This window comes from Diaphorina citri, unplaced genomic scaffold (assembly GCF_000475195.1).
Source record: "Diaphorina citri unplaced genomic scaffold, Diaci psyllid genome assembly version 1.1 scaffold1101, whole genome shotgun sequence".
Taxonomy (NCBI): Eukaryota; Metazoa; Arthropoda; class Insecta; order Hemiptera; family Psyllidae; genus Diaphorina; species Diaphorina citri.
In genome coordinates, this window is record NW_007378530.1 from 116,301 (window position 1) to 134,152 (window position 17,852).

At 39.6% G+C, this 17,852-nt stretch overlaps 2 protein-coding genes and 1 long non-coding RNA gene across 3 annotated transcripts; all 3 read right to left on the bottom strand.

The window, feature by feature from the left end:
• Nucleotides 1–3: 3 nt before the first annotated feature.
• On the bottom strand, nucleotides 4–1,509 carry LOC103514216 (UPF0669 protein C6orf120 homolog). The gene is made up of 5 exons (XM_008479082.3): nucleotides 1,350–1,509; nucleotides 1,121–1,162; nucleotides 828–982; nucleotides 248–367; nucleotides 4–103 (listed from the first exon to the last, which is right to left on the bottom strand). The coding sequence occupies exons 2-5, from the start codon at nucleotides 1,160–1,162 to the stop codon at nucleotides 4–6; spliced, it is 417 nt and encodes a 138-aa protein (XP_008477304.1). The 5' UTR covers nucleotides 1,350–1,509.
• Nucleotides 1,510–3,997: 2,488 nt separating this feature from the next.
• LOC103514217 (ral guanine nucleotide dissociation stimulator-like 1) lies at nucleotides 3,998–16,136 on the bottom strand. The gene is made up of 12 exons (XM_026827245.1): nucleotides 16,131–16,136; nucleotides 14,804–15,014; nucleotides 14,063–14,171; nucleotides 12,825–12,930; nucleotides 11,628–11,824; nucleotides 11,123–11,210; nucleotides 9,793–9,867; nucleotides 7,139–7,286; nucleotides 6,758–6,816; nucleotides 5,477–5,749; nucleotides 4,294–4,434; nucleotides 3,998–4,069 (listed from the first exon to the last, which is right to left on the bottom strand). The coding sequence occupies exons 1-12, from the start codon at nucleotides 16,134–16,136 to the stop codon at nucleotides 3,998–4,000; spliced, it is 1,485 nt and encodes a 494-aa protein (XP_026683046.1).
• A 593-nt stretch (nucleotides 16,137–16,729) lies between these two features.
• On the bottom strand, nucleotides 16,730–17,675 carry LOC113469484. Its single transcript, XR_003392882.1, has 2 exons — nucleotides 17,569–17,675; nucleotides 16,730–16,894 (listed from the first exon to the last, which is right to left on the bottom strand). It is a non-coding gene; the product is annotated as an uncharacterized LOC113469484 (long non-coding RNA).
• Nucleotides 17,676–17,852: the final 177 nt, after the last annotated feature.

Below are 17,852 nucleotides of genomic sequence, written 5' to 3' on the forward strand. Positions count from 1 at the left end.
CAATCAATCTATGCCACAACTTGCTGATTGAACATCGTAGGTGTCTGGTTCATAGGTTGGTTTCTCGACAGATGTAGACACGTAGAAATCTGCATCACCTGTTCTGTGGGATGAGAATATGTAGGGGTGTAGCTGTGAGAGGCTTGATGGTTTTTAGCCAAAATTACTTGGCCTGTCCCGAACCACAGTCAACCATGATGAGGACCTGTGCTTTTCCTTTGGAAAACCAGGCTGGTTAGGGTTTGGCTGCTCTGATCCTTTTTTATGGTCGTCTATACCACAACTTGCTGATTGAACATCGTAGGTGTCTGGTTCATAGGTTGGTTTCTCGACAGATGTAGACACGTAGAAATCTGCATCACCTGTTCTGTGGGATGAGAATATGTAGGGGTGTAGCTGTGAGAGGCTTGATGGTTTTTAGCCAAAATTACTTGGCCTGTCCCGAACCACAGTCAACCATGATGAGGACCTGTGCTTTTCCTTTGGAAAACCAGGCTGGTTAGGGTTTGGCTGCTCTGATCCTTATTTATGGTCCCACAGCAAGACACTGGTCTTTGCTCTGTTTGAGGTAACTATCCCTCTGATTCCTGTTATTACTACATTTCTTTTTTTTCCCCTGCATACATGGGGAATAAATCCATAGGACTACTTACTTAGAGGTAAGATAAAGTGACAGAGGTCCCTGATAGTTTAAGCTGTAATGTTTTATGGTCCCACAGGTCTTTGCTCTGTTTGAGGTAACTATCCCTCTGATTCCTGTTATTACTACATTTCTTTTTTTTTTTTTTTCCTGCATACATGGGGAATAAATCCATAGGACTACTTACTTAGAGGTAAGATAAAGTGACAGAGGTCCCTGATAGTTTAAGCTGTAATGGAAATATTTTCCAGCCTTCACTTCGCCCGGTACTGATTCTAGAAGATATTTGTTATAGCCGGTGTTCTCGTACCATTCATCAGTTGCAGATAAGCCCACAATGACCTGAAACAAGCAAGGGTGTTACCTTTTGTGTTGACCATGTCCTCATCTCATGCAATTTTTTATGGTTACTTGGTTACAACTTACAACAGTTCAGATTAGTTTTTTTTTAAACAGGTAGGTAGTTAATAAGTTACTTACACCAATGAAGCATAACAGAGGGAGAGCAATGGATGAAATCATCTTCAGTAAATCATTTTATGAAGGTAAAACAATTTAACATAATGCGTAGGTAAGAAAAATTCGGCTTTCTGGAACTATGGTTACTTGGTTACAACAGTTCAGATTAGTTTTTTTAAAACAGGTAGGTAGTTACTAAGTTACTTACACCAATGAAGCATAACAGAGGGAGAGCTATGGATGAAATCATCTTCAGTAAATCATTTTATGAAGGTAAAACAATTTAACATAATGCGTAGGTAAGAAAAATTCGGCTTTCTGGAAAATTTCAAAGTTCTAACAGGAAAATGGAATGGACTAATGACTATTGACTAAATTGAAAAATTGACTAATGGAGAAGGAGAATGGACTTGGACCGCAATGGACTGATAAAAATAAAACTGTTGAAATTTTGAGAACCCCTTGAAAAATGGAATCTCATGAAAATTTGCAACTTCTCGCATATGAAGGAGCGTTCACACGATCAATGCTTTCGATGACGTCCGATAAGTGATGAAACGATAAGATGTTTTTGATAATTTGACTAGAAAATCCGATGGGATGATCTTAAAATAAAATTTAAAATCAACCAGGAAATGGAATGGACTTGGAGTCTTGGACCGCAATGGACTGATAAAAATAAAACTGTTAAAATTTTGAGAACCCCTTGAAAAATGCAATCTCATGAAAATTTGCAACTTCTCGCCAGTGAAATGTATACAAAAATGCAATCTCATGAAAATTTGCAACTTCTCGCCAGTGAAATGTATACAAGATACATTTCACTGCTTCTCGCATATGAAGGAGCGTTCACACGATCAATGCTTTCGATGACGTCCGATACTCCGATAAGTGATGAAACGATAAGATGTTTTTGATAATTTGACTAGAAAATCCGATGGGATGATCTTAAAATAAAATTTAAAATCAACGTCTGTCTATCCCTATTCCTCATTCCATTAAAAATAATAATAATAATAAAAGTAAGAATGCCTCTTTCTCTTCTTTCTTCCTACCCTGTAGCTTCCAAGCTCTTTTGAGGTTTCACAAGTATGAAATGTTACCTTTGATTTTTCAGGTGAAAAAGTAGCATAGGCGTAGGCAACATCATTAATCATTTCATCATAATGAACACAAGTTTCATTTCCAAAAACTCAATGCCTAAAAATTTCTTCAATGTTTTCGAATGATTTAGCATTTACGCATTGGAAATCAATTGTTCCAAGGAAGAAAGGCTTATGTTAGTTAGTAGTAATCGTTCCCAGGAAATAGGGCCTATGTTAGTAGCGAAAATAACATAGGCCCTTCTTCGTAGGAACGATTCAAATAGAAAACGGGTGTTCGTAATGGTACATCTACACCAGATTCGTATCCAGGATTTTATTTTCACTCCACAAATTGGATGTTAGCATATGGAATGGTGGTGAATGCAGTGTTTGCATTGCTGGTACCTGTGAGTTCTCAGTCCATCTGGTGTCTGGCTGCCGTCAGATTTATACAAGGCATGGGGGAGGGACTTTTTTTGGATCTTTATAATTATGGGTTCCAGGGTGATGTTCATCAACATAATGTGGACAATGCTTAGGAGCTGAAAAATTGCATCTCCACTGATAAATACCTAGGAATTGAGAAATTGCATCTCCACTAATACCTACATAAGTACATACTCACGCATACAAGACATGAATCAAGTTATGCACATTGCATATGTACTTCAGAATAAAGGCGTTCATACAATTGGATGTCATTTTATGTACTAAGCTAATTGGTGGCAGTCAGTACTTTTGTCTGGTAGATATCTAGGTAACTGTTTATCACACCGGTTTAGTATTTTTAGACAAATTGGCTCTTCCTGTCATGTATACCTCAGTTAAACGATTCTCAATTGGGTAAGATGAAGGAAGGTGTACTATTCCAACGTTTTCGACATTCTAACATTAAGATAATCCACGAACTCAAAATATCCATAGGTCAAGAAAGTCATAGCTTGGAGGTTAGCGCGTCTGCCTTAAAAGTGCTAGGTCTGTCGCGGGTTCGATTCCCGTCCAGGGCACACCCTTACAAATAGATATGTACCGCAACATGAGTACGGCCCACATGATACCATAAGTGAAGAAAATCCTCATTGTTAATATATCTCAGAAGCTACTACAACACCGACTGCTTCTGAGATTGTACGAAAACTTTTATTAATTTTATTTCTCAGTAATTCTGAAATCACTTTCTGCGCTTTTTTTCTGTGTTAAATTCCCTTTTTAAATGCGTTATGAAGATAGACATTAAGAAAGCAACTTTTTTCCAGGGATTTATTGCAGAATTCTCCTGGACAGAGCTCTTCTTCTTGATAATCATGTTGTACTTTTAAAAATAAACAATTGAAACTTAACTCATTCTATTTTGGGTTTGACTGGACCTTTGAAGATTTCATAATAGCTTTAGGCACAATGCACACTAGTGAAATGTGTCTCATAAAACCTGTACATCAGGTGCAGTATTATTAATAAAAGGTCGATTCCTACGTAAAAAGTTGTGAAAAAATCCAAATCTGAGGTCAAAACTCCGGAAAAGTTTAAAAGGTCGAAAATTCAAATTTTAATTGCCGTTCTAATGAAAAAGTTCAAAGAGTTGTGACGTCAGATTTCATGTCAAAATGCGCAGAAACGCTTGCGCCCAAACAAACGAAGCGGAAGTCATGAATTATGACGTCATCGCCTACGGGAGCATATGCCGTGACGTCAAAGTTTACGATTTACCGGTATTTTTTAATTCGATTTATCTCGGTATCTAGAAGTCGTAGAAGAAAAAGAAAAATTCCGTTGGTCCTCATTTTTCGCAAGATCATAAGGAGTGTCAGGATCATCAGTGGGGGATTCGGTAGATGGGGGCTTCCCCAACTGTGCCAGAGACTCGGGTCTGGTTCGCGATATGTATCTGGAAGAGAAGAGATAAATCGAATAGAATGAATGGAGCAGTTGCAATTGGGAAAATATTATTAATAAAAGGTCGATTCCTATGTAAAAAATTGTGAAAAATCCAAATATGAGGTCAAAACTCCGAAAGAGTAACTTTAAAAGGTCGAAAATTCAAATTTTAATTGCCGTTCTAATGAAAAAGTTCAAAGAGTTGTGACGTCAGATTTCACGTCAAAAACATACCTGAGCAAGGACTTCGAATTCTTTTCTCTTCTTATCAAAGTTGATAAGTCCATCTGGTAGTGTATCAGGTATCGCAGTATCAATCATAGTGAGATCTGTTAGGAATGTTCCCAGGTACGGTATGGTGCCATTGCTTACGTTCTGAAATAATAGAAGCAAGGAAATGATTACTTAGCAATGGAGGAGTTGCAATTGGGAAAATATTTTTAATAAAAGGTCGATTCCTACGTAAAAAGGTCAAAACTCCGAAAAAGTAACTTTAAAAGGTCGAAAATTCAATTTTTAATTGCCGTTCTAATTAAAAAGTTCAAAGAGTTGTGACATACGGGAGCGTATGCCGTGACTTCAAACTTCACGATTTACCGGTATTTTTTAATTCGATTTATCTCGGAATCTAGAAGTCGTAGAAGAAAAAGAAAAATTCCGTTGATCCTCATTTTTTCTGCTCTATGACTTTGAAACATCACCCAAGTAAGTGCAACTGATCTATTGCAATATAATCCAATAAATTGGAACACCTAGAACAAATTGAATTGAAATAAATTGGGACACGGTTAGCCAAGAGGTAACGTGCTTGCTTGTCATGCAGAAAATCCTGGGTTCAATATCCGTTGACAAAAAAAAAAAAAAAAAAAAAAAAAAAAAAAACACATTTTTTAGATCAATTTATCTCGGTATCTAGAAGTCGTAGAAGAAAAAGAAAAAATCCGCTGGTCCTCATTTTTCCTGCTCTATGACTTTGAAACATCACCCAAGTAAGCGCAACTGATCTATTAAGATTACTAGTCGCTGGATCGCGAGTTCCATTTCCGCCTGGGGCGAGCTTTATTTCAAAGCTGTGTCCACACATAGTCCACTAAAACCGTCCACACTGCCTCAACAACATGGATTCACCTCGTCAATCGATGTCGTCCGGTGGGCATCGACTATGTGTGGACACAGTTTTACGTCTAGGAAAGGCCTGGCTTTCTTCTATCCTGTCTGGGTCCTTTCGGTCTTTTTCCATTTCAGCATAAGACCTCCGTTGTTACAGTTCCCTCTATCAGAAAAAGAAAAAGAATTCAGTTTTTTAAAAAAAGTGGAATTGACCCAGTTCGTAATTTTTGTTTGGCACACAAAGCGCCAATCCCGTAAAACCGCCGTAAAAGTCCCCAAATGGGAGAATTCCCTCAAAGTAACTCACCCCACAATGGTGTTGTCGGGAAATGATCTTCTGCAGATGCTTATCATTCTCGCCCACGGTGTCTGCAAACTTGGCCGTCCCCTCTCGCATCAACAGCTCTCGCTGTGTCCATTGGTTATTCTCCTCACTGAATATCCTCTCTAGTTCTCCGTACATTTCCAGCTTATCCTTGGACACTTGGGACCAGGTACTCTTGAGTCGAAACACGGGGTTGGATTGCAGACCGGAGATGATGGCCTTCAGCGAGGAGAAGTTCTTGAGTACACGGAGTTCCTGGGTAGTGGAAGAGAAAAAGAAATTAGAAACTAAAGAAATTTCAATTATGTTAAGCATAAATGCTTGTCACAAATGTCGTTCCCCGCTTAATACACTACGCTAAATTTTATGACTTGACTTGGACTTTCCTGGGTATTGGAAGAGAAAAGGAAATTGGAAACTAAAGAAATTTCAATTGTGTTAAGCATAAATGCTTGTCACAAATGTCGTTCCCCGCTTAATACACCACGCTTAATTTTATGACTTGACTTGGACTCGAACCACCAACATCCAGATCCCAAGTCCACCGCGCTAACCACTACACCACTGAGGTTGGTGGAAATTAGAAACTAATTAACATGATAGTCCAGTGGTAACGCGCTTGCTTGCCTAGCAAAAGGTCCGGGTTTTACTTCATCATCCACAAAATTTTGTACTCATTTTTCGATTGCAAATATTTAGTTCTACGGGTTACTTTCTGGTGTTTTCGTGTTGACCCAGCACCTGTAATGTGCAGTAATGTGTCTCTTATCGCCAATCTGATGAGAGGCATACTACGGTACGGGCATGCTATGGGCACAAGAGTCTAATGGAGCACTTGTTTCATTGCTACGAAATGAAAACGTCGGTGAAACACTCATCTTTTTTACTCACCTGAGCTATGTGTATCCAAGTAGCCGCGCTAACCACTACACCACTGAGGTTGGTGGAAATTAGAAACTAATTAGCATGATAGTCCAGTGGTAACGCGCTTGCTTGCCTAGCAAAAGGTCCGGGTTTTACTTCATCATCCACAAAATTTTGTACTCATTTTTCGATTGCAAATATTTCAACGGGTTACTTTCTGGTGTTTTCGTGTTGACCCAGCACCTAAATGTGCAGTAATGTGTCTCTTATCGCCAATCTGATGAGAGGCATACTACGGGATGGGCATGCTATGACACAGACCACAAGAGTCTAATGGAGCACTTGTTTCATTGCTACGAAATGAAAACACTCGGTGAAACACTCATCTTTTTTACTCACCTGAGCTATATGTATCCAAGTAGTAATAACCTGAGCTCTATGTTCTGCAGTTTCCATAACAAGACTCCACTCATCCGGAGTTCCGGCTATATCCAACTTGTTCATAGCATTCTGTATAACCTGAGGGGTACGCTCACTATTACTCAACATGATACTCTTGTACATAACCACACCCTCTGTCTCATGACTCGATGTTTCCATTGTAACCTAGAGGAAGAAAACGTCAACTTTAATTATTATTAAATATGTTTATATTATATTCCTTGAAAAAGTCCACGGGGATAGACGAAACTCGAGTCGGATAAGATCAAAACCGGAACGTGTATCCATTGTATCATATAAAGGTAATAAGTTTTGTAGTTACCTATTTCGTTTCCATAAGTACAGTACTAATGACTCGCAGACTGACTGCATTGAATTGACTAACAGTAGCTAGCACCGTAGCAGCCTCGTGTGTATGCGACTTCTCACTACGACGAGACCACACACCGCCCAGACACTGGTGTGGAAGCAGCTTCTTGAATAACTCCTGCAAAAAAAGTTTGATAGATCAACTTTAATGTATGGGGATTATGTAGCAATGAAATTTCATTATCAACACTGTCTGGGATTTTTTTTGCAATTTTTTTATGAAGAAGTTCGATATGGGGAACTGTAAGAACGGAGGTCTTATAGTCTCTAAATCGAAAAGCGGAGGACAGGATAGGAGAAAGCCAGCTGTTTCGAGAACGAACCTTATCTCTTTAGGATAAATTTCATCCCGAGCGGAAATCTTACCTTCTTACCCACGATTTTTTTTTTTTTTTTTTTTTTTTTTAAATGCAAAAAAAGTTTGATAGAGGGAACTGTAATTGCTATGGTCCCGAAATCGAAGAGATAACGAAGACAAGATAGGAGAAAGCTAGCCGTTCCGGGAACGAACATAATTTGATTGAATTGAGTTGAGGAAGAGGTTTGATATGGGGAACTGTAACAGAATGTGCTTGATTGCACACCCCACAGGCTAGGTTAACTGCTAAGGTCTTATATATTCAATCAAATTGTGCTCACGAGAGAGGCTACGCTCATCTCATGTTCACGCGTATTCCAAGCACAGAGCTGAAAATACTTCCACTTCTGCTAGGAAACGACTTTGGGATCTCCGGCGTGCGAGACCCACTAGGCCACGTATGGGGATCATGTAGCAATGAAATTTCATTATCAACACTGTCTGGGATTTTTTTTTGCAATTTTTTTATGAAGAAGTTCGATATGGGGAACTCTAAGAACGGAGGTCTTATAGTCCCTAAATGGAAAAGCGGAGTCGTTCCGAGAACGAACTTCATCTCTTTAGGATAAAGTTCATCCCGAGCGGAAATCTTACCTTCTTACCCACGATTTTTTTTAAGAGGTCTTAATGTCCCGAAAGCGATTCGAGAAGAAAGACAGGGTAAGAAAAAGCCAGCCATTCCGAGACCGAACATTCTCCGTTCCGGATAAAATCCGCCCCGGGCGGGAATCGAACCCGCAACCTAGCGCTTACAAAGCAGACGCGATACCCTCCAAGCTAATTAGGCTGGCAAATAGGACTTCAACGTGTTATTATTGCTGGCTAAAACGAAACGAAACAATAAACATTTTTTTTAAAGAGGTTTGATAGAGGGAACAGTTACTTCTAAGGTCTTATTGTCCCGAAAGCGAAGATAGAAGAAAGACAGGATAGGAGAAAGTCAGCCGTTCCGAGAACCTTATCCGTTCAGGATTGTATCAGCCCCGTTTGGGAATCGAACCCGCGACCTAGCGCTTAGAAGGCAGTGGCTAAAACTCACCTTGATAACAGTGGCGGGACTCTGGGGTCTGCTAAAAAAGTTTGATAAAGGGAACTGTAATTGCTATGGTCCCGAAATCGAAGAGATTCAATTCAATTCAATATGTTTATTTAATGTTTATCAATTTGACAAAAAATTGTAAAACACAAGTCTTGATATCTTAAAACTACACAGGAAAGTGATAGGTAAAAGTAGATAAGGAAGACAAGATAGGAGAAAGCTAGCCTTTCCGGGAACGAACATTATCCGTTGAGGAAGAGGTTTGATATAGGTTAACAGTAACAGAATGTGCTGGATGCTGGATTGCACACCCCACAGGCTAGGTTAACTGCTAAGGTCTTTTATATTCAATCAAATTGTGCTCACGAGAGAGGCTATGCTCATCTCATGTTCACGCGTATTCCAAGCACAGAGCTGAAAATACTTCCACTTCTGCTAGGAAACGACCTTGGGATCTCCGGCGTGCGAGACACACTAGGCCAAGGAGGTTACTGTTTAGCATGAATACTTGTCACAAAAGTAGTTAGTTCCTTGAAAGTCAGTTCCAACGATTTTAAATTAGGATTGTCGGTAAATCTTTCATTTAACACTCAAACAATTCTTTTTTTTATTATTTTTTTAAGAGGTTTGACAGAGGGAACTGTAACTGCTATGGTCTTATCGTCCCGAAATCGAAGAGAGAAGGAAGACAGGAAAGCCAGCCATTCCGAGAACGAACATTCTCCGTTCCGCGTAAAATCCGCCCTGGACGGGAATCGAACCCGCAACCTAGCGCTTACAAAGCAGACGCGGTACCCTCCAAGCTAACTAGGCTGGCAAATAGGACTTCAACGTGTTATTATTGCTGGCTAAAACGAAACGAAACAATAAACATTTTTTTTTAAAGAGGTTTGATAGAGGGAACAGTAACTTCCAAGGTCTTATCGTCCCGAAAGCGAAGAGAGAAGGAAGACAGGATAAGAAAAAGTCAGCCATTCCGAGAACGAACCTTATCCGTTCCGGATAAAATCCGCCCCGGGCGGGAATCGAACCCGCGGCCTAGCGCTTACAAGGTAGACGCGTTACCAACCAAGCCAACTAGGCTGGCGGCCCCTCTTTAACTGGCGTACGAAAAATAATAATCGATACGCGCGTATTTTATTTTCCTTCGTTTAGGATAAAATCCGCCCCGGACGGGAATCGAACCCGCGACCTAGCGCTTAATAGAAGGTAGTGGCTAAAACTCACCTTGATAACAGTGGCGGGACTCTGGGGTCTGCTGGGCAGTGCCGGGGGGTTATGTACAGCTGATGGGACCAGGTACTCTTGAGTCGAAACACGGGGTTGGATTGCAGACCGGAGATGATGGCCTGTATCAAAGTTTATTTCATGTTTCAACACATTGGGTTGTTAACATACATCAGTAGGTATATATACAGTAAAAAAAAGCAAAGAATGAGACAAAATATGAACATAATCTAGAGCAAAAGAAGTAAAAAAGAAAACAAACATGGAAAAGGGTAAAATTAATGTAAAGAAATTCAATGTCAACGAGTATCTGTTTATTGTGCTTATCTCCGTACTCAACAAGCTGGGCCCGTCCTCCGGGATTTTTTTGGCCCGTAGTATATTCGATCGTGATTAAAGAAAATCAGTACTTATGTACCTACCAAATTTGTTTAATATTCAGTTTATTATTATTCTTGATTTGATTTTTCGATTTTACTTTCATGTAATGTATACCTACCTAATTTGTTTAATATTCAGTTTATTATTATTCTTGATTTGATTTTTTGATTTTACTTTCATGTAATGAGAAAATCAAGACTAGAGCCCGTTCTCCCTTTATTCCCAATATAAATGTCTTTCTTTGTGTTATTATTTCACAACTTTGGTGCTCACTGCAGCATTGTAGGATTTTTCCAAATACATATATCGCAACGCCAAGTCAAGAAAGTTTGACCGCGCTACTATATAGAGATTATTACTATTGCTCAGAAAAAAAGTCCGATCGGACCCAAAATCTAATAAGAGAATTCTCTTTATGTGTTGAACATTTCCGACAAATTTTATCAAAATCGAACAAGAACAAACCATTCCAGAGGTGAAAACAAGGACATCGCGCGAGACAGAGCCGACAGGGTTTTCAAAGGCCCTACTAGAGATTATTACGATTGCTCAGAAAAAAAGCCCGATCGGACACAAAATCTAATGAGAAAATTCTCTTTAATGTGTTGAACATTTCCGACAAATTTCTTCAAAATCGAACAAGAACAAACCATTCCAGAGGTGAAAACAAGGACATCGCGCGAGACAGAGCCGACAGGGTTTTCAAAGGCCCAAACTCTAATAATGAGGACATGTGCAGTATGTGTTAGATATGTATGCCAAATTTCATTAAAACTGGACACACCACCAAAAAGTTTTGTTAAAGAAATAAACAGACATACGAGTCATCATCATCATCACCACTATGAACAACCGTTATGCGTTAAAAAAACAATTTCACACCATGTCTTTCCAAATTTTAACCCCCAGATCTACAATATATTTTTCATAATTTTAACCTTATACCTACCCTCTTTCTGTGATCTCTTCTAGTCTGTTCTGTGTTCAGTGTACCTCGTAGTTTAGTGTTTCCTGTAGCCTTGTAATGGAGGGAGTGCCTCCGAAACATGTCGTATAAACTATAATAATTCTTTGAAGTTCGGCAAAATATATCTGCCTTTTGGTTCACCTTTTCAAGTTAAAAAAAAAGAAGTTACCAGGTCAAGTCTGATACAAGCAAACCTGGGTAATAAAAAGTGAGTAATAAGACAATATTGAAGAACCCTGATTTTTGACCCAAATATCCTTTTTAGAGGAGAAGATTTTTTTCCAATAAATCTAACTGACAGAAAATAATAATAAAATTTCGACCTTATTTGTTTCTACCTGACCTCAAAATTGAGAAAATTTTGTTCCCGTACCTCTACAAGTATGACTCTGAACTTTCAAAAATTGAGAGCTCTATGTAGAATTGAGAACTTGTAGGAATCCAAAGGTACTCTTTTCTGCATCTCTATGAAAAATTTACTACTCACCTATTCAAGAGTAGATCCAGCACTTGTTTGGCAGTGGCGAATGTCCTGTAGGTAGCGAGGAATATGTTGATGTAGGTGGACTCCACTTCGCCATCATCTGTAGCCAAACACTCGACTAACTTTTCCAGAGTTCCCGCCTTGATGAACCGAACCTTGACGGTCTCCCATTCCAAGTGAGATATGTCGTCGTCTGAATCCTGGGTATAAAAAATAAAATAAATAATTATAAGGCCAGACACTCACTATCAGGTAGATCTGACAGGTAATCCTGATATGCTCATACACTATCAGGTAGATCTGACAGGTAATCCTGATATGCTCATACACTATCAGGTAGACCTCGTAGACTCCACTTCTCCATCATCTGTAGCCAAACACTCGACTAACTTCTCCAGAGTTCCCGCCTTGATGAACCGAACCTTGACTGTCTCCCATTCCAAGTGAGATATGTCGTCGTCTGAATCCTGGGTATAAAAAATAAAATAAATAATTATAAGGCCAGAGACTCACTATCAGGTAGATCTGACAGGTAATCCTGATATGCTCATACACTATCAGGTAGACCTGACAGGTACAGCTGAAAAAGTCCTCCTGTCAGGTCTGACTGATACAGTGATACCCGATGAGCACACACGATCAGGTAAACCTGATATACTCATACACTATCAGGTATATCTGACAGGTAATCCTGATATGCTCATACACTATCAGGTAGATCTGACAGGTAATCCTGATATGCTCATACACTATCAGGTAGACCTGACAGGTAATCCTGATATGCTCATACACTATCAGGTAGACCTGACAGGTACAGCTGAAAAAGTCCTCCTGTCAGGTCTACCTGATACAGTGATACCCGATGAGCACACACGATCAGGTAAACCTGACGGGCGGACCTGATCAGGTGTACCTGATAGTCACTGGCTGGCCTAACACTCATGTGGTTGGAACTGTGGTCCCCCAGTTATGATTCCAATGACTCGATGAATTCAATCCAATCGAGAGCCGCTGACTCCTATCAAGCTGGGTGATATTAATGTGAGTAGACAGGCAGAGTCGAATTTTCCTTTCGCAATTTTCAGGTGGTGTTGGTGACGGACTTAGCTCGTTACCCAATGGAGAGTAAAACCCCCGTCACAACCTTAGGAGTTATACAGTGTCGTTCAACCTCTTTCATACAGATAATATAAAACTTACCGAAGAGATACTCTTGGCGGGTCGATGATACCTGACTTTCTTCAAGTAGATGTTGAATATTGCCCCCTCAACCCTCTCCTCTCCCCATATACCAAAAGGTTTGTTGCTGAAAAATAGAAGAAGGGTGCCTCGAGACCAATTAGGAACCACTGTTCCTTGCTATTTTATTGTTATTCGTACTATGTAGGAAATCAACTGATAACAGAGATACGGCAACATGGGAAGGAAATGAAATTGAAACCTAATTCAAGAATTTTTCAAGATTTTTTTTTTTTTTTTTTTTTTTTAACAATATATGTTTTTAAAACCAGCTGGTTTATTTATTTATTTATTTGATTACACGCTAAGCATCACGGCCATGTGTAAAACCCCGGTGTATAGCAGATAAAGACATCTTTTCTTTATTCTGCTATTGCCATTTGGCGAAAGCTAAAGCCGCTGCTACAACAACAACAACAACAACATAGACTAGAGGACTATAAACAGAGAAAACACCAAATATCTATGTTAACCTAATTAGCCTAGCTTTCTAGCATTATGTCCCGAAGATGACTGGACAAACAACTGATAGATCTGTGAGTCAGGACGTGTCGAATTTTGCTATTAGTAACTTAACCAGGAACCGTCCGTCACCCCTCCTGTAGTGATGGTTTCTGGAAATGGACTTGTAACTGAATACAATCAATGCGACTACGTGCAGTACGTTCTTCGATACCAAAATCTAATCAGATGTTGTATGGAGTTACTGAAGTGACATTTAAGAAGTTTCTGCTGTTACAAAAACAATCCTTTAGGAAAAAAAATCGAGGTCTTGGACCTATTCCAAAAGTGAGATTCTTCACATAAAAAAGCAAAACTGAACAGAGAATATAGATACTACCATTTTAATGAGACTTAATTCCTCAAGTCACAGCCATTCATAAAGTTAATCAGATCTGAAAAAGTCGACAATAGGTATAAAACTAACAAATCAAGTGTTTGTCAGGAAGAGAAAAAATTATCAGGACATGAGGTACACAATAGGGCTGCCTGGAAGAGACAGACAAGAAACGCCGACCCTATTTAAATAGGAAAAGGCTACATTACATTGAAATGGAGCTGTTTTCTGACAAAATTTCTGTGTGCGGAGTCCAGTATGTAGGACTATTGCACCCCAAAACGCTAGGAAGAAGATTGTTTGTCAGGAGTGTAGGCTGTGGTTTGGACTTGGCATTAGATTCGTCTTAATGGTTCTCCACTTATCTGGAGTTCCTCTCTCATCATCTCGCTTCTTACGTAGGATAAAGTTCAGTTCATCAGATCGGATCATAGCGTAGTATACATTGGCATTGTACGGGAGCACCATTTCTGAAAATAAACGCACGGATATTAGTTTTTCTTTGTATTTATTAAAGTGTAGGTACAAAAAAAAAACTAATATTACCCAGGTGAATTTTTTGTGGTAAAAGTTGGGGTTTTGTGAAATTTAAGCTACGTACAAACTCATGGGAATTTTAATTTGTGATAGTACAAAACGCGCTAACCACTACACCACTGAGGTTGGTGGAAATTAGAAACTAATTAACATGATAGTCCAGTGGTAACGCGCTTGCTCTCCTAGCAAAAGGTCCGGGTTTTACTTCCATCATCCACAAAATTTTGTACTCATTTTTCGATTGCAAATATTTCTACGGGTTACTTTCTGGTGTTTTTGTGTTGACCCAGCACCTAAATGTGCAGTAGTGTGTCTCTTATCGCCAATCTGATGAGAGGCATACTACGGGATGGGCATGCTACGACACAGACCACATGGGTCTAATGTAGCCGTTGTTTCATTGCTACAAAAAAACGTGTTTTTTTTTTTTGTAGAGAGCGCCTCTGGCGTTAACCTCGGCTAGTGGTTAGGGTTACCTCCCACTGCTATGACACAGACCACAAGATGGAGCACTTGTTTCATTGCTACGAAATGAAAACGTCGGTGAAACACTCATCTTTTTTACTCACCTGAGCTATATGTATCCAAGTAGTAATAACCTGAGCTCTATGTTCTGCAGTTTCCATAAGTACAGTACTAATGACTCGCAGACTGACTGCATTGAATTGACTAACAGTAGCTAGCACCGTAGCAGCCTCGTGTGTATGCGACTTCTCACTACGACGAGACCACACACCGCCCAGACACTGGTGTGGAAGCAGCTTCTTGAATAACTCCTGCAAAAAAAAGTTTGATAAAGGGAACTGTAATTGCTATGGTCCCGAAATCGAAGAGATTCAATTCAATTCAATATGTTTATTTAATGTTTATCAATTTGACAAAAAATTGTAAAACACAAGTCTTGATATCTTAAAACTACACAGGAAAGTGATAGGTAAAAGTAGATAAGGAAGACAAGATAGGAGAAAGCTAGCCTTTCCGGGAACGAACATTATCCGTTGAGGAAGAGGTTTGATATAGGTTAACAGTAACAGAATGTGCTGGATGCTGGATTGCACACCCCACAGGCTAGGTTAACTGCTAAGGTCTTTTATATTCAATCAAATTGTGCTCACGAGAGAGGCTATGCTCATCTCATGTTCACGCGTATTCCAAGCACAGAGCTGAAAATACTTCCACTTCTGCTAGGAAACGACCTTGGGATCTCCGGCGTGCGAGACACACTAGGCCAAGGAGGTTACTGTTTAGCATGAATACTTGTCACAAAAGTAGTTAGTTCCTTGAAAGTCAGTTCCAACGATTTTAAATTAGGATTGTCGGTAAATCTTTCATTTAACACTCAAACAATTCTTTTTTTTATTATTTTTTTAAGAGGTTTGACAGAGGGAACTGTAACTGCTATGGTCTTATCGTCCCGAAACCGAAGAGAGAAGGAAGACAGGATAGGAGAAACCCAGCCGTTCCGAGAACGAACATTATCCCATCAGCTTAGTTGGTAGGATAAAATCCGCCCGGGCGGATTTTATCCTACCAACTAAGCTAACTAGGCTGGCAAAAAGACCAAGTAAACAACCTAGCCCCCTAGCCAAGGGCCGTAAGTAGGTAGACAATCTCAATTAGCACTTATGACCTAACTTATACCTTAGATATGGGTACCTTATTCCTAGTGACAAAATAAGTAAGTAGGAGGTGGTATAGGTACTATTTTTTTTTTTTGCTATTAGTGCGTTTTTTCTCATTCAATTATGGACGAACAATCAGCAAAATTGCTGCCATCAGCAACAAAACAAGACACCAGGCAAAAAAAAGACATTTCAATGTCAATCGGTTAAAAAAAAGACCTTGTGGGCCTACAGTTCCACACTAATAGAATAAGTAAGTACTTCAATTACAAGCATTATTACGTGTATAGAGTTACTTCCAGTGCTGTAGTGGTTACCACGGTGAACTCTGGATTTGGAGGTTGGTGGTTCGAGTCCAAGTCAAGTCATGAAATTTTAGCGTAGTGTATTAAGCAAGAAAAGGCATTTCTGACAAGCATTTATGCTCAACACAATTAATAGAGAAAAATATGAAGCTGTAATACAGAGAATAGAGGTTGATTGCAACCGGAAATTCAAGAATAAAGCGGAAAAAACTTCGACCCGCCAGGAATCGAACCCGGGACGCTCAGACCTAATTGTCCTATAGCTAAAGCGAACGGAAGTGTTCGACGCTGCCTAGTCATTCCCGTCACTAAAGACCTTTGCAGTTATACACTGGCATTAATCCCATTTAAGATTTTTTTTCAAGAGGTTTGATCGTTTGATAGAGGGAACTGTAACTGCTAAGGTCTTATCGAAAGCGAGAGAGAGAAGGAAGACCAGATAGGAGAAAGCCAGCTGTTCCGAAACCAAACCTCGTCTGTCTAGGATAAAGTTCGCTCCGGGCGGGAATCGAACCCCCGACCTAGAGCTTACAAGGCCAGAAGTGTCTTACCTATACTACTATTGGTTTGACTACTCTCTACAGTCATGCTGTCTACATCACAGTAGAACTGAGAGCTAGAACTGCTCTGACTGCTCGTGCTGGCTATGGAATCATTCTTCCTGTGACCGCTAGAGGTCGCTCCGTCACTCTTGCGACCCCCGCCAGATGGCATTAGTCGTCTTAGCACCTGGAATGAAATACATAACATTTTAGAGTTCAATTATTTTTTCCTTTGGGGCGAAAAAAGTTTAATAGAGAGATCTGTAACTGTTAAGGTCTAATCTTCCCGAAATCGAAGAGCCGTTCCAAGAAGCCCTATTGTGTACCTTATGTAGTGATAAATCCCTATCCATCAGGTCTTGATTCACACAATCTTTCCACCCTTTTCTCGGTCTCCCCCACACTTTTCTCTCTTTCACTTCCATTCTACTATGTTATAAACCCACGAATTTACAGGGGGGGAAAAAAGTTTAATAGAGAGATCTGTAACGTTTAAGGTCTAATCTTCCCGAAATCGAAGAGCCGTTCCAAGAAGCCCTATTGTGTACCTTATGTAGTGATAAATTCTTCTCCATCAGGTCTTGATTCACACAATCTTTCCACCCGTTTCTCGGTCTCCCCCACACTTTTCTCTCTTTCACTTCCATTCTACTATGTTATAAACCCACGAATTTACAGTACAATAACGCTATTTTTCAATCTGAAGGGAGAGAAGAAATAGAATAGAATATACTCAATATAGGTAACTTGTTTACAGTACAATAACACTTTTTTACCGTACAAATAAACCGATTTACCGTTTATTTTTACGGTAAATCGTAAAAATAACACCATTTTGCGGTACAAATAAACACTACTCACCGTATTGGTGAAGGCTGAAGAGGTATTGGAGTTGGTGTTGGGTTCTATATTACAGGATAACGCATACGCTTCTCTATCGTCCAGTGTGAGGACAGAATCAAACCAGCATCTTCCCGAAATTGGAGAGCCGTTCCAAGAAGCCCTGTTGTGTACTTTATGTAGTGATAAATTCTTCTCCATCAGGTCTTGATTCAAACAATCTTTCCACCCTTTTCTCGGTCTCCCCCACACTTTTCTCTCTTTCACTTCCATTCTACTATGTTATAAACCCACGAATTTACAGT